Source organism: Ctenopharyngodon idella, chromosome 16 (genome assembly GCF_019924925.1).
Source record: "Ctenopharyngodon idella isolate HZGC_01 chromosome 16, HZGC01, whole genome shotgun sequence".
Classification (NCBI taxonomy): domain Eukaryota; kingdom Metazoa; phylum Chordata; class Actinopteri; order Cypriniformes; family Xenocyprididae; genus Ctenopharyngodon; species Ctenopharyngodon idella.
In genome coordinates, this window is record NC_067235.1 from 5,120,814 (window position 1) to 5,138,180 (window position 17,367).

Genomic DNA, 17,367 nt, shown 5'->3' on the forward strand with positions numbered 1-17,367 from the left:
GCTCACTCTACTAGGAGTGTTGCATCTTCCCAGGCTCTTTTTAGTCCCTTTGGAGTACATTTGTGTTGTGGCAGGTTGGTCCTCCCTGCACACTTTTATCAATTTTATAACCTGGATTTGGATACGGCCCCTGGTTCCCGGGTTCTCTCCACATGAACTGTTCGCCTTGGTCCTGGTTAAGTCTGGTCTGGTTTTAAAAAAAATGATGAAAAGTTCTTTGGGCCAGATCTGACAGTGCTTAGCTTAGCGTGTGTGGTATATCGTTCCCATTGCGTCATCGCTATGCAACGTTGAGTGAACCTATGAATGAGAACGTCTTGGATTACTTACGTAACCCATGTTCTCTGAATAAGGAACAAGATGCTACATTTGCTGCCAAGCGAAAATCCGAGGAGGAGATGATGCATTCACTATATCAAGAGTGAGTGACGTAGCGCTGCTGAGGCGGCGCCCGCACCATCAACCAATGAATTGGTGTGATTTTATACGGGTTTAGACAATCAGCACCGCCCAAGGGCATTTCCCCATTGCGTCATCGCTACACAGCATCTTGTTCCCTATTCAGAGAACATCAGTTACGTACCTAACCCGAGACATTTTTGTCAGTGTTTTAATAAACCTAGTCGTGAAAGTGTACTCTCTTTTATTTCATTCATATTATCTGAAATTATTATTAAAAAAAAAAAATAATAAGATTTGAAGTGTACTACAAGTACAAATTAAAAGAAATTAAGTGCACTTCTGCTGAGAGACAAATTATATATGTGTTCCTCCATTGTTATAAATGTTATAATAAACGACTGCGAGCTGCTCTTGTATGGTGTTTACCCCATATTTAGTAAGTAAAAAAAAATACTTTTAATTGTTGAGTGGGTGTTAAAGGATCATTTCAATGTCAGTTCAGGCTCTGTCATGTAATAAGCCACACTTCCTGTTTCGGATCAACGTCAAGGTTGTTATGAGAGAAGGCGAGTGAGAGAGCGAGAGAGAAGGGGAGGGGGAGGGGTTAGTTGCGTCATGCTTACATTTGCTTTCCCTGTTCACTCTCCGCCGGGCAGTTGAGCACATGGTTTTGAATGTAAGCCCACTGGGATCAAGGACCCCTGCTTCTCACAGCTCGCGCCTGCGTGGTCTTATTACCATCAGGTGAATATCAGAGAGAGAGAGAGAGCCAAGGAGTACACAGGAGCGAGAAAAACAGAGCTCAAACTCACATGCTAAAGGCTGCTGAAACTGCTGTCAGAATGTACTGAAACCTCAGGAGAATCAGGTGGGATGTATATGTGTGTATCTTTGGGTTTATCCATGAGTGTGTTAAAAGTGTTTTTTTTTTTTTTTTGTAAACCAATGAGCCAAAAAGAGATTCAAGGGCATTGGAGAGTTCGTAGCCACTGGTATGAACAAACTGGTTATTGTGAATAAGGTGAATTATACAATCAAGTAGAAGGAAATGGTTATGTCATAGAACAAGAAAGGTGATCACAGTGAATATACAAAGGTAATTACAGGAACTGTTGGTGTAGTATTATGTGTAGTGAGTTTATAAGTAATCTGTGTTGTTGTATGGCTTTAGTACTGTAAGTTTGAATGGAGAAGGTCATGTGACATCTCTGACAAAGTGTGATTTCAAAACACAACAAAATAAATATCATAGAGAACTGCAAAAATTCAAAAGGAGTAAAAAAAATGGGTCTTGCTAAAGCCGAGTAAATAGAAAATATTATATTTTCAGTGTAATTAGTAATGTATGCTAAGGCAAACATCACAAGGACAATAGAGATGGGAATTTGCATAACTGTTCACAGGCACAGCCACATACCATATGCTACACACAGTCTTCATAGAGCATGTGCTGATTTTATAGAATGCAGTCACCTCTATGTCAGACAGCAGTTCAAATATCAGTACTTTGAACTTTCTATACTGTAGAAAGACTGGTATGTTTTTTTATTTTATTTTTTTATTTTATTTTATTTTTTTAAGTTTAGTATTGGGAATTACTGGTATTTTTTACCTACACATGTAGAATTCAGATTTTATACATCTATACCAGGGATCATTTTTTTTCAGCCCAAGGACGTCTTAGTAAAAATTAAGAGACTGTGAAGGGACCCGCTGTTGCAAAGCCACTAAAAGCCATCCAAACTACTTGTCATATACATGTACATAAGATTTATGTATTTTTTCTTATAATGTGGGAAGGAAAATTACTTTAGCTTCATATGTAAATTTGGTTACATTTAACTAAATAACTTGAGTCAAACTTAAGTCCATAAACTGCAGGCTCGACAAAAAGGACTTAAGTGAACGTAAACAGTTAAGAAAGAAAACACATGTCAGTATAGTGCAGTACAGAGTCTTAAAGTGACAGCAGCCTAATATACCTGCTGCTGTCTGTGTCATTAATGTTAAATGTTGCGTTTACGCCATGTCGTAATTACAGTAGTCTCGAGATGACAACACATGACGCTATATACGGAGCTGTTCACGTCCTCGGACTGGGAATTATGCGTTTCTATAGCAATACTATTAACGCCTAAATGAATCTGCTGCGGTCAGGTGGACCAGTGGTCACATGGTACAAGTAGGAGCTCTCAGAAAACTCCTATCTTACAAGCTGTAATTATGAGCTCTACAAGGACATGAACACTTTTTACAAGTTGAAATCACGTAATTGCGGTAATTACAACATGGCGTGAACGCACCTAAACACCTGAACCAGCTAATCAAGGTCTTCAGAACCGCATACTGTGTCTCATTTGAAGGCTGCGTCCTCCGGAGATCACGTTTGTCAGCCGCATATGTCATAAAGAATATACAACAGTGTTCATAAGTGCCTATGGATATACCTGTAACTCATGCTGTGTTGTCTGATTTTGAGCCCATTTCTTTATCCATGCTTTTAGATATTGTACGTAAGCTTAAGACGACAGTCTCTCCTCAAGATATTGTTCCAACAACATTATTAAAACAAGTTATTGAGTTGATTGGTCCATTTGTATTTTCAATAATTAATAAGAGTTTACTGTCTGGAATTGTTCCAACTTATTGTAAACATGCTATAGTGCAGCCTTTGTTGAAGAAATCAAATCTGGATAAGAATGTGCTGTGCAATTATAGACCAATCTCAAAGCTTCCTTTTTTAGCAAAGATTTGGAGAAAACTGTTTTTAATCAACTTGAGTCCTTCCTTACTGACAATACTATTGGTGAAGTTTTCAGTCGGGTTTAAAAAACAACATAGTACAGAATCTGCATTACTGAAAGTATTTAATGACATTTTTATGGCTACGGACTCTGGTAATGTGACTCTACTTCTGCTGTTAGCGTTTGCCGTTTGATACAATCGACCATCATATTTTGATCTCACGCTTAGAAAATTGTGTAGGTATTCAAGGAAATGCCTTGAATTGGATTAAGTCTAATTTCCAGAACAGAAGTTTTTCTGTGCAGATGGGAGAATGTATGTCGAACGCCTTTGTCTTGTGGTATTCCACAAGGATCTATTTTAGCTCCAGTCTTTTTTTCACCATATATGTTTCCGTTAGGTCAGATCATCAGTAAATATGGTGTGTCTTTTCACTGTTACGCAGATGAAGCCAACTGCCTCTATCGCTGTAGAAAGACTGGTAGAATGTTTTGGGGAGATTAAGATGTGGATGTCTGCTAATTATCTGTGTCTAAATGAATCAAAGACCGAACTAATTTTATTTGGCCCTTCAGAGTCTGTTGACATCCAAAATTGAGCTGGGTACACTATCCTCTTTTCGCACGCATCAAGTAAAAAATTTAGGTATAGTTTGCGATAGTGCATTGAAATTTGATAAACAGATAAATCAAGCGTATAGCGTTAGTTCTGGCAGGTCACGTTAGTCAATTCCATTCAGTATTATCAGCAGCTTTATCGCATTGCTCGGGAGCTAATTACCCTCCTCCCTCCCCAGCTCCTCCTTTGTCCAGTCAGGACTTGCCCTTCTGATATTTCTTTTGATCAAACTAATTCTTCAATTACGTTGTTACATTAATTATTGTCATTAAGAAAATTAATGATATTGCAATACTTGGTTCTGTTCTGTTTACCCTAGGGGGGTTATCGCTGCTCTCCCTGCTCTTGTCCATGCTAGGCTGCATGGAGGGGCAGGGAGTTTTTGCCCAGAACAGAACCATACCGCCAATCCAAACTGCATGCTAACTGCCAGTCATCTTTGACAATAGTGATCCTGACAGAAATGAAGTCATCGAAATTAGTTTTTTCCAGTTGAGACTAATCTCTAAAATTAAGAAACCTTTTGTATCGCAGAAAGACCTGGAAAAGGTAGTTCATGCTTTTTTTCCTCATGATTAGACTATGGTAATGTACTATGGTGTTCAACACAAAAGCTTTGACAGGTTACAGCTGGTCCAAAATGCGGCCACAAGACTTCTGACAGGCATTCGGAAAAATGAGCATATTACTCCTGTATTAAGAGAACTACATTGGCTGCAGGTTTCCTATAGGATTGTCACACACAGTTTCTGCCAATCTCAATCTGTAAATCTTGAGTACCTATAGAGTAGTAGTGCATCCTTCATATCTCCAAAAAGTCTTTAGTTTTATCATATTTATAAAAGATACATACGCTGTACCGAGTCTTTCCGAAAACAGCCGAGCACCTGGAGGCGTGCTGTGTGAGCGGAGCTAAAGAGTGATGAGCACGCGCAGCTTTTGCATAGCGATTGTCTGCAAGCTAACAATGGTCAGCTAAACGAATGTATTTAAACATACAATACACCATCGCATTATCCCTGAGGGCTCGAGCAGCCACGGAAAAACATGAGATATTCTCCATTCATTTTAACCAATAAAAAAGTGATTGCAACTATCAGTTTCTATGGTTATTTTAATAACAAATATCGAGAGCGCATCAATGTAATGCATGAGCACAAAACTCTCAGCTCCACTTAACACTGGGTTCTTTAGGAAGCAAGGTTATCTTTCCCTCACAACTAAAAACACACTTCTTTGGTGACATTGTTGATTTCGTGAAGTCCTGTGACCTGTGCAGCGCTGTCGACGATTTCCGTAAAGCCGAACGCGTGTTGATGGGCGTGCTCTTGCTCTCTCGTTCTGGTCGTCATGTGCGCGTGCTCTTCCGGGAGAAGTGCCCGTACAAGGAATTCTGACCGTTATGACGTCACACAGCCCCATACTCGAAAAAAAAGTTTATGAGGATTTGGAAGAGTATTTTTGGCACAGAAATAACTCCAACTCGTGTTTTGAAACTTTGGCCATGTTTAGCATGAGAATCCAACTCTTTAACAGTGTAAATAAGTCAGAATACTTAAATGACTTTAAATGACTCTTTGAATTTGAGGATTTATTTATGATTGTTTGTTGTATTGATATAGAATTTGAATTTGATGTTACTGTCATTTTGCCTTGTCCCATGTACAGCACTGTGGTCAACATCTGTTGTATTAAAATGTGCTTTATAAATAAATTGAACATTGAACATAAAGGATGTCTTATTTAAGAACAGTTAAAATGTCTTATTTAAGAACAGTTGCAGCCTTCGACAGGAAACTTATACTTAACACTACTGGAAACTTATACTTATTACTGGTTTGTTGGAGCTAAACTCTGCATGAAGGTGGAGCATGATTGGGCACCACTGCTTTACAATTTGTAGTGAAGTGCGTTTCCCAAGATATTAATTAGCCAACTATTGCAAGTTCTGTTGTTGTCAACAAGTCAACATTTCCCAAAACCATAGTTCCAACAAACATTAACAAACAGCATTGCAAACTTGTGTGATTGGAGGTGCAGCTCTTGACTTGTGGTTAGAGTAGTTAAAAAGACAAGGATTTAAATAGATCACGCTCTTGGGCACAATAACCAACCTAACGTGCAGTACAATCAGTGCTGTTTTTTAAGAGTGTCTATGTGCATAAATGCATAAGGAAACCCCGGAGTATGACGTACGATGGAGACGGCCATTTAAACATCAGATAAAACAAAACAACAGTGATCAAAAATAGTGAAGTAGTCCACAGATGCCATGTTCATTACAGCAGCATCTCTGAGAAATTACTTTGTGGAGAAAGCTGTTGACTGAATGACCAGAGAGTAAAGTGTACACCAATTACATACTGTATGTTAACATGATTTAAAAAATGAACAGCTTTTTGTTGTCTGTGCACATGAACTATGAAATCTAGCATTAATTGCACTAGTGTTGTCAAAAGTACTAAAATTTTAAAAATGTGACGCTTTGAGCGCTGTTGAGTGGATTCATAAATGATTGACCATTGTGTTCATGCGCTCATCAGATATGTCCGTGATTGGCTACAATGATCAACTCTTCAAAAACATGTTGTAAATAAACATTAATGACGCTCTTCACCAAGCGCTTACACAGATACACACGGTCCGCTGACAGACGCCTGCATTCAAACGCTCCTGCTTTCAAAACACTTTCAAATTCAAACACTTCAATGTGCTTTCAAATGCTCCTGTGTGCTGATCATTGTAGCCAATCACAGACATATAGGGTGAATTCAGGTTGACTGGGACACATTTTGCCATTTAGATGACTTGGAAAAAGTGTCCCAATCAAGCTGAAATTCACCCTATGTTGAGTGCGTGAACACAATGGCCAATCAGAGGTATTTACAAATCCGCTCAACAGCGCTCAAAGCGTCACATTTTTTAAATTTCAGTACCGACTTGGTGTCGAAGTCGGTAATTTTGACAACACTAAATTGCACTGTGTGTGACGTCATTAACAACAGTCCTATTGTTGAACCAATGTGGTTCAAAGTCAAACAATGAAAGTTACTGTGACTGCTAGTTAATTTCTCCAGCGATGCCTGGTACCATGGTAGTTAAGCAGCGAGTTACATCGTTATACGCGAAACACACACCTGGACCATAAAACAGCAGAAAAAATCCCACAGATTTAAATTGAAGGAGGGACCAGAAGATCACAGTGATTTTTGACTTGGCCCAGTAAAAAACCACCTATAATCACTTAAAAAATCCTAGCAACTAGAGGTCGACCGATAGTGGATTTTACCGCTAACGATAACTAGGTTGAACGACACTGGCCGATAACCGCTTAACCAACCGATAGTTTTTAAAATGGTTACTAAATGAAAGCAAACAAAAATACTTAAAGTAAACTAGCGCTGAACCATGAAAATGTACTGTACTTATTAAATTAAATAAATAGCCTATATAAATATTAAATATATTATACCTTGATCATTCATGTAGTGCATAGTGCAGTAACTAATGTTAACTGATTTAACAATTTTAAAAATGTATTAATAAATGATAAAATGAATGATCTAACAATGAACATTACTTCTACAGCATTTATTAAACTTAGTTAATGTTACAGTTATACTCTTATTGTAAAGTGTTAGCATTCAAACAATCCTGCTTAAAGATGGTCATCTTCTTTAAATATCTACACAAAGGCTATACATTGCAAACAGATACATATGTATGTTGTATATTCTCACGTTATTGCTTATATTTTACAACACTTGATGATTACATAATCAAAATAACAAAATATGTGTTACAGTGACGATTTCTGATTTCGGCTGCATGAACATCAAATTGCTTTCCCACGTCACTATAGCTTTAATTATGCAACTTTACTTGCAAACGAATGCATAAAAATTATCAGCTGGATATTCTAGACTAATGCAAACAGATGGTAACATTAACATTAAACATTTGGGTCGGACTGTCGTGTGTTTTTGTCACACTGTTTTAACAGTTTGAGGTACTACTGTGTCCTCAGCCTCGACAGCAAACTGCTGTTATTTCTCTACTAACACAGCATCTAGTGAACAAATTTCTTACTTTATAATGATCTGAAAACACGTAGTTTAGTGTATTGTACACATACCGTTTCGTTGTCTATGTTTAAATTTGCACCTGAAGTGTCCCGTTCAGTGCAGCGCGCAGTCTCACGTGTCAAAACAAACTCGAGGCGTCAGTAGTTTTTATTTAGCCTCTAGAGGCCGCTCTTGTACTGTATACTGATAGATGACTTTTCTCAGCCGCTCCAGCAACCCGGAAAAACTACTGGTATGGATTTTTGCCGATAACCAGGGCTTGACATTAACACTCGCCAAATGCGGGTAGATTTCAGCTGTGGCGGGTAAGACCATAGATATACATAATAAAGGCTAGATGTCTCGTCCGCGCTGCTGGCCAATGGAGGTCGACGTCCGCACCTGGCGGCCATCTTGTAACAATCAGCTCGCTCACTCATAACATTGTGTTTTAATGGTGCATGTACTTTTTAAATAACCATAACTTGCTCAGTTTTCTACTGATTTTCAAACTGTTTGGTTTGTTATAAACGTCAGAGATGTACTTATGCCACTGCATACTTATGAATAATTATAACCATGGACTTCCATATGAAAATAACATTGAACAGAACAGATAGGTGCAATGAATATACACACGCACAAGGTATTTATGTTAAATCAATATATAGGCTACTAAAACTCAGTGTACAGAATGGCAACATGAGATAGATATATATATATATATATATATATATATATACACACACACTTTTACAATATGAATATTACTATTATAATAAAATAATTTGAATTATTACATGTTTATTTTAACTTCTTCAGGGTTGGGCCATTTACTAGGCTTTTCCCCTCGACATTTCCCCTACTTCAGAGATCACTGTTCCAAAAAAAACCAAAAAAAAAAACAAGGTGTCCAAAAGAAACGTTCTGCGATTGTGTAAACAAACTTGTAAAAAGCTTTGGGTCAACAACAATCTTGTAATACTATTATGTCATAGCCCCGCTGTTCCTGTGTAACAGGACCTGTATTGTACATCCACTAAGTAACTAACGATTATCCCAAATATAATCATAATATTGTCATATCTTACAGGTGAAAGGTGATCCCACGGCTCTCGTTTTGAGACTACGGCGATTGGAGCATCCGTAGGCTGCACAAAAGTCTGGCATCTTCTCCTTTAAAGCCAGCAATTTCCTGTATCATAATGTAAGATGTTTTTAACAAACCAAACTGATTGGAAATCATGTGCAACTTAAGTTATATTGAAAAGAAAGAGCAATTCTGCCTCTCCCACTGATGTAAAATTGCTGGGTAGCAGCTAAACTGTAACTACTAGGTCTCACTCAAAGCTTCTTGTTATTAGGCAGCTAATAACTACAACCACATCCACAAAGATTGTAATTTAGACAAAAGATTAGTTGTCATAAAATTGTTATTGGTGTCAGTAAAACCTATATAATTGAACAGCTCGATTGTGGTCTCAGCCTTGATACCTTGCGCAAGTAGCCATGATACACAACTATGCTGCACGATTAAGTTGTTTTTCGAAAAGAAAAGCTACAATTTCAACATGTTCAAGCATCCAGAATTATAGCCACGTTAATAACGTTTGTAAGAAACCAAACCATTTGTAAATCCGTCAAGATTTCAGTGAGATAAGAGTATTTGTGTTCGTGCAGATCACTCACCTTACATCAGGTACCACAGAGCCCGCCAGAAAGCTTGCCTGTGACAAGATGGCCGCCGGTGATGACTCGCCGTAAGACATATAGCCTTTATTATGTATATCTATGGGTAAGACAGCCACTCCCACTAGCCACTTTGGCGGGTTGAATATAATTTCAGCCTACAGCCTAATCAAAGGTAGCCAAGCTCGTGGTAGCACAAAATTATAATCCGATGACAATTCGTTATCGATTAACTTGCAGTTACTGAGGCGGGATCGGCGGAATCGCGTTGAATGACACACAACAGAAGCACTCTCTCTCTGTTGCACGGGCGCGATCAGATCTCCTTGCCCTGAATAGTCAAATACACGCACACACAGATGTCAAAATGTCCATCGTGTGGACTCTGTGGAGTATCTCGCGTGAATACAGTCGGTTATGGCTTAAGTTTACGTAAACAGGTTGGTAAAAACTGGATATGTGTCAGTATATTACATACATGCATTCAGCAGCCCAATTAACCTATCATTAATGTTAATCAAACAACAAAAGATGTTAAATGTTAAATAAATGAAAAAAAAAAAAAAAAAAGAGTTTAGGTTATTTAATTTACTATTGTATTTGTAATTCGCTAATTTGCTTCTTTGTTCTTTTTATATAGACTAACAAAAAAGCATATACAATTATAAAATGTATCATATTATAATCATATTAGCCACCCCTTGCCCACCCGTACATACCAGCTGTTATACCATGTAGGCCTAGGTTTGATTTTGGTGGTCAATTTGCATTTGAAAGTTTTAAAGGGTTTTAAATATAGCTAATCAAGTAAAATGACTCAAAATCAAGTAATTTTAGCATGTCAAAGTCAACTTTAATCACATAAAATGTAATTTCCCAACAGCAAAATTGTGGCCAGTGAAAATGCTGAGTGGCTAGTAACTTTGGAAAACCACCAGCCACAGTGCTAAGTGAGCAAAAAAGTTAATGTCAAGCCCTGCCAATAACCGATAGTCGGCAGCACAATAACCACTCAGAACACCCTAGCAACCACTTAGCAACAAGCCACCCAAGCATTGTGGCATGGAGCGCCACTCACATTCTCTTTACCCTTATGCACCACAATGTTGAAGTAGTGTTGTTAATATCTCCTTGCTTCATTATAGTAAATGTATAGTTTTCTGACATCAAAACAGTGCTTGAAAGTCAAAGAAATGGAGGGGCTATTGTAAAACTAATCACTTTACCTGTACTCCCATCTTTCAGATAACCTTGAAAAACCAGTTGCCTTTTGAACGTGTGGACATCAGTGCCTTCATCATGTCATTGTTCACACATGTTTTGGCCTGCCTTTTTGGCATTGGATCATGGGTGGCCATTAACGGGATGTGGGTGGAGCTGCCTCTGATTGTCAATGACATTCCTGAGGGTTGGTACCTGCCCTCTTATCTCACAATAATTATCCAGATGGCCAACATTGGCCCTCTCTTCATCACGCTCATGCACCGCTTCAGACCGGGCGTGCTGGACGAGCGGCCTGTTATCTACACAATTGTGACGGTCGGCGTGGTGGCCACCTTACTCCTGGCTTTCCTCTGGAACCTCACGGTTACTTTTGCAGATGGCAAACATAGTGCTGCCTTACTGTCCCTCAGCTTCCTGCTGTCTGTTGTGGACTGCACCTCGTCCGTCACCTTTTTACCCTTCATGATGCGTCTACAGCCTCAGTACCTCACCACCTACTTCATTGGAGAAGGTCTAAGCGGTCTGGTCCCAGCGCTGGTGGCTCTTATCCAAGGTGTAGGGGTGGTCCACTGTAAAAATGCAAGTGCTAATGCGAATGTTAGCATGGGGAACTTATCCTTCAATGGAGAACTAGAGGCACATTACCAGCCGGCCAACTTCTCCGCTCAGGGTTTCTTCCTTTTCCTCAGTGCAATGATGATGGTGTGCCTGGGCGCTTTCCTGTTACTCAATCTCCACCCAGCTGTGGCACGGGAACACAAGAGCAAAGGTTATATTGATGATTCTAAGCGGGTAGAGAAGATTGATATAAGTCAATCCCCGAACAGTGAAACTCCAGAACAGAGACCCATGCTGGATTTCCCAGAAGGCTCAGTGATAAAACAACGCAGTTCATTTGGAAAAGGAACCTACAGCAGAATAGAGCTGGTCTTCATTTTTGTAGTTCTGGCCTGGGTCAATGCATTGACCAATGCAGTCCTGCCCTCAGTCCAGTCTTACTCATGTTTGCCATATGGAAATCAAGCCTATCATCTTGCAGCCACTTTGTCCTCAGTTGCGAATCCAGTGGCATGCTTCATTGCCATGTTTGTACCAATCAGGTGAGAACAATAATGAACTTCGATTAAAGCCCTGTGTATACTTCGTTTTTTACGTGTACTCTAGTTTACGTGCACAGTTGAACACACAGCCTTGCAAAGTATACTTCATTTGACTCGTACACATACACAGGCGTTCGACATGCGCAGTTTTGAGCAATCTCTCGCCACGAGTTACAACCAATGTAAACATCTTTGTATTATTTCATGCTAGAGTTGTACAAATGAGGGTACTTTCTAACCTTTTCACACAATCTCTCATCTGCGTTGGCCACCATTGTCGCTGTAGCTTGCATGCGTTCCGGTCTGTTCTGTTTATGCAGTTTTTCTTCGACTATCTTGTAAATTGATGCCCCCAAGGCACAGTTGCCACCTTGTGGATAAACGAATTACAGCAAAAAAAATTAAATGCACATATGCGACCTGCGCGTACAAGTACGCATGGTTACAAAAATCCGGCGGTGCGTGTACTTTTCTGATGACGAAATTCGCGTCACGCGCACTGTATGCTGACCCTCGTGTACACGTAAAAAGTGAAGTATACTTTGGGCTTAATTCTGCCTGAAATCAGAGATGCTACTAATTAAAATTAAAGCCATACCCTATATTTCTCAACATTGTCACTTAAATGACATATTTGCAAAATGTTAAACTCACATCAGTCTCTTTGATAACTGGCTAGTTTTCACTAGTTTTTTGGCTGGTTTTAGTCTTCACTGATGCTTTCTGAGAATTGTTTACGCTTGCTTACAACAAAATCTAAAACCTAATACCTTATTTAATTACTTCCGGCATGTGCCCAAGCATCAAACTTTTCACCTGCGACATCTTATTTTCATCAATACTTTTTGAGAATCGTACTCATTCGTATTCTTACTTTAAACAAAACCGATCAATATTTAAATCTCTTACTCCCGGTTTCACAGACAAGTCTAGTCCCAGACTAAAATGCATTTTTGAGCAGTTTTAACTGAAAGCAACTTGCACTGAAATATCTTAAAATATGTCAGTGCCATTGTTTTGTCTCAAGATTCACACCAGTAATGTTTTTTTAAGGCACGTTTATAAAAGCTACTTAAACGCCCTAATTGAACTAAGGCCTAATCCTGGATAATCTAAGCCCTCTCTGTGAAACCAGTCCATAAAATATTACTGACCCATATTTGAATCTGTTAATATAACAATACAAACCAAAATTTAAATCTGTTAATTACCTTTGAACGCTCAGATGTGTGTCTGAGTCACTGATGCGCTGATTTATGTGCTAGACAACATTATAAACACAGTATAGCTAGATCTAAAATCTGGAGTATCAACTGTATCATTGTTATATATCGTCATTTTGCTCAGCCCTCAAAATTGCTCTGTGGTAAAGCATGTGGTAGATTTTTCCCCTACGCACCTGACTTAAAGAATCACTTCAGAATTAAAATTTCCTGATAATTTACTCACCCCCATGTCATCCAAGATGTTCATGTCTTTCTTTCTTCAGTCGAAAAGAAATTAAGGTTTTTGAGGAAAACATTCCAGGTTTTTTCTCCATATAGTGGACTTCAACAGTTACCAACGGGTTGAAGGTCCAAATGTCAGTTTCAGTGCAGCTTCAAAGGGCTCTATACGATCCCAGACGAGGAACAAGGGTCTTATCTAGTGAAAAAAAAAATTTAATTTATATACTTTATATAATTTATATACCACAAATGCTCATCTTGCACTAGCTCTGTGATGCGGCACGAATTACGTAATCACGTTGGAAAGATCACACGTGACGTAGGCGCAAGTACTGAACCAGTGTCTACAAAGCAAACGTGCAAAGACTTTAGTCAAACGCTCTTTACAAAAAAATTGGTAAAACAACAATGTCGGACAATTTTAAAGTTGAAGGAGAGAATGAGATGGAGTTTTTCGCCCGACCGCGGCGATACTTCCGCCTACATCACGCATAACCTTTCCAACGTGCTGACGTAATGCGTGGCGTAGTGCAAGATGAACATTTGTGGTTAAAAAGTATATAATTTTTATTTTTTTTTAGAAAATGGCCGATCGTTTCTCTAGATAAGACCCTTATTCCTTGTCTGGGATCGTGTAGAGCTCTTTGAAGCTGCTCTGAAACTGACATTTGGACCTTCAACACGTTGTACCCCAGTGAAGTCCACTATATGGAGAAAAATTTTCCTCAAGGAGGAATATTTTCCTCAAAAACCTTAATTTCTTTTTGACTGCAGAAAGAAAGACATAAACATCTTGAATGACATGGGGGTGAGTAAATTATCAGGAAATTTTAATTCTGAATGAACTAATCCTTTAAGTTTACCTGGGTCTTCTCCTAATCAACGCCCCTAAACGTCTCCTAATTGATGCTCTATAATAATAAGTCGGTCAACATCTTGACCCTTTTGAACACTGTTACCTGGGCAATAGATCTCTAGTGCTCTAACATGCTGCGCAGCAAATAACCCAGACAGATTCCAGCAAATGTCCTTGAATGCTTTTAATCACGGCCGGGTGAGTTCTCATAACAATCTCAGAGAATCTCACCACCAAAAAAAAAAAGCACAGCAGGTTTTATAGGATTTCAGGTACATCATCACACAGTCAAAATAACATGATCTATTACTCATTATCATCAGTCTAATATGATTGGTTGAGATTTGAGCAAAACAAGCTTCCACATACTTCCTCTGTTACTGGCAAAGCAAATTTAGATCAGCTGCCAGCACTGCAAAATTCTCCATTGTTACAACACACAACACTTTCAGTCTTAGTAATTACTTTTGTATTCTCAAGAGTTAATTGTTAGGCCTTTAAGGAAAAAGAAATGTTGTTAGTTAATTATGATTAGTTTTAAGAAATCCACCACAAGCACTAATAACACGACAACAATTTACTAAATACGGACAAAAAAAATGCTTTGCTTTTTTTTTTTTTTTTTTGCGTACAGATGACAACATTGTCAAAAACGATCCCCGTTCATATGGATTTGTTAAAAATGATAAAAACATTGTATTATTCATGCCAGGCCAGTAGTTGGCAAAGTGATTTGTAAAGAAACACTACGTGCCTAGACTGAACACGTAACACGCATGACGTCACCGTTTTCACAAATTCACGTTTTTGTAGTTTACACAGAGATGATAATGGTATCGTTTTCAAAAAATTTACACTTTGAATCCCATTTTCAAAAGTTTGTGTTTTCAGACCCCCAAAACGCTGCTGTCATGTAAACGAACGGCCAAAATGCAAATAAAGTTTTCCGGTTTTAGTTGAAAACGGTGTCAAATGGCCACTAAGGCATTACTGACATCACAGTATGACTTTCTGTAAAGCTGCTTTAAAACAATGTATATTGTAAAAAGAAATTAATTTGACTAGAAAAATGTATGCTACTATTCTATTTCCAAGTAATGTTTGACTGGCTGACATGTTTTTATTATACAAATTTATCCAACTACTTGACTATGTCCAAGGTCTCTGGTGCTGATGGCGGTTCTGACAGTGACGGGCACCGGGTTTGGAGCGTATATAATGGCCATGGCAGCACTGAGCCCTTGCCCTCTGCTGATCAATCATGACCTCGGAGCAGCACTCATTGTAAGGCTCACAGACACACACACATGCTTTCCATTGGTGATAGTTGTTCCATATTTTGCAAGCATTCATTTAGACCTGTAAATGTGACTGTATATACTGGAACTGGCATTTACCTTGTTACCTTAAAGAATTCAAAAGGGCATCTAATTGTAGGTTACTACTCTACTACATTTGTTAGAAATTCAACATATACAAGACGTACAGTGCAAAATACTACATACTTCAGAACAAATGTAATGTGAGGACAACTACATCATATAATCTCCATTTTCTTTCTCCCTTCTTTAGGTCATAACCTGGGTCATATTCGTCCTCACTCTGTCCTATGTGAAGGTGATTATTGGAGTGATCCTGCGAGATGAAGGCCACAGCGCCCTCGTGTGGTGTGGAGCTGTGGTGCAGCTGGGCTCTATGTTAGGAGCCCTGTCGATGTTCCCTTTGGTTAGTGTTTATGGACTTTTCAAGTCAGGAGAACCCTGTAAAACCAAGTGTCCTAAATAAAAGCAATCATTATTCTGATAGATTCAGAGTAAAGCGAATTAATGCCACACAAGGTTGAATAATACACAGATATCTGACCACACGCATTTTTCCATTATACCTTTTTTTTTTTTTTTTTTTACATTTACTACTGTATTGTTCCAACAACTATTTTTCCTTTTGGTTGTCATTTAGTTCAAATTACTGTTACATCACAACAAAACAAGCTTCATAATCTGCTGTAATATCTGGCACTCCCTTACAGTTACAGTGTAACTTGTCAATTATAGCATTTTTGTTATATTTAAATGTTATACTTGATATGTTGTATTTTTAATATTTTATTGATGTCCGAGGTCATGTTTTTTTTTAAAGAATTGGACAATATTTATGATTTTAAGATATGATGCCTAATAGGTATAAAGCCTTGACAATCCTATTTCTTTCTTTTTTTTATTTGTATTTTTTATTTACAAGACTGTATGAAGTTTAGAAAAAAATAAAATATGTGTTCTCTAAGAATTAAGTAAAGTTGTGTTGTGGTTATTTCTGTGAAAGGTCTATTTGGCTAATATAAGTCTGTCACGTGAACTTAAAAACACATAAAAACGTCATGTAATCAGCTCATCTGGTATATATTTTAGTACTAAGGTTCTCAAACTGGGGAACCTCAGAGAGAATGTGAAATTTAGATGGGCGTATGAAATTATTTATTATCATCAAGGGAAAGTGAGCCTAAATACTTATACAGCATATCAGCAAATGTGACAGGAATTCCTATTTCTATAAATCATCTCTTTATAGCTCTTATTATATTACATTTTCTTCCAAAGCAGCTTTATAAAGACTAGAAAACCAAAGTGAGCAAGCCAGTGGCGATAATGGCCCATAAAAAAAGAGCAAGAAAGCCTAAACCTTCCTTCTCTGACATGCTTTAATGAAATTTTGGACAAACACACACACAAACAAAAATCAGCTGGCTATATTTAATGTTATAATTATAGGTGACAACCTAATTAATTACTTCAATTATTGGTGGATCCAAAATGGTCAATATTCATATTTTATGTTAATCATTTATGGCTTATGATTTATCAATATTACTTTTGATTTCATATATTCATGTACTCCTACTCTATATATTAATTCTCATCATATTTTCAAGTATTTACTTTTTATTGTACCCTTATGGTTATTCTTATTTTATATTTAAGAGTATGTATGCTTATTATATTTAATTGTTCTTCAAGCGTTCCAATGTGACAGGTCATGCTGACACGTTTGTGGTTAGATATTGGATGCCTGCCAAGTACTGCCGAAGTGATGTTTTCGGAATTAGTTGCTCATTTGATCTTGTACTTTTATATCAAAATATGTCCGTTATTATTTCTGCTGACGTGATAATGCAAGATCTGCAAAAAAGGGGGTCAAAACAACCCCTATATCTATTTTTGACA

The 17,367-nt window shown here is 38.0% G+C and overlaps 1 protein-coding gene across 2 annotated transcripts; it reads left to right on the plus strand.

The window, feature by feature from the left end:
* The first annotated feature begins 1,004 nt into the window (after positions 1 to 1,004).
* Positions 1,005 to 16,441, plus strand: zgc:91890 (solute carrier family 52, riboflavin transporter, member 3-B). Of its 2 annotated transcripts, XM_051864808.1 has the most exons (5): positions 1,005 to 1,270; positions 8,923 to 9,036; positions 10,764 to 11,842; positions 15,307 to 15,430; positions 15,719 to 16,441. In XM_051864808.1, exons 3-5 carry the CDS (start codon positions 10,818 to 10,820, stop codon positions 15,929 to 15,931), a joined length of 1,362 nt encoding a protein of 453 aa, XP_051720768.1. In that variant the 5' UTR covers positions 1,005 to 1,270; positions 8,923 to 9,036; positions 10,764 to 10,817; the 3' UTR covers positions 15,932 to 16,441. The 2 variants fall into 2 exon arrangements, with proteins under 2 accessions (XP_051720768.1, XP_051720769.1); XM_051864809.1 differs by lacking the exon at positions 8,923 to 9,036 and having other exon boundaries at positions 1,022 to 1,270.
* The last annotated feature ends 926 nt before the right edge of the window (positions 16,442 to 17,367 follow it).

Bases quoted from the DNA above. Each gene is read 5' to 3' on its own strand.
- zgc:91890 (XM_051864808.1), top strand. From the start codon at position 10,818: ATGTCATTGTTCACACATGTTTTGGCCTGCCTTTTTGGCATTGGATCA. The intron at 11,843-15,306 runs GTGAGAACAATA...ACTATGTCCAAG, and splicing joins GCCATGTTTGTACCAATCAG to GTCTCTGGTGCTGATGGCGG. The intron at 15,431-15,718 runs GTAAGGCTCACA...TCCCTTCTTTAG, and splicing joins ACCTCGGAGCAGCACTCATT to GTCATAACCTGGGTCATATT.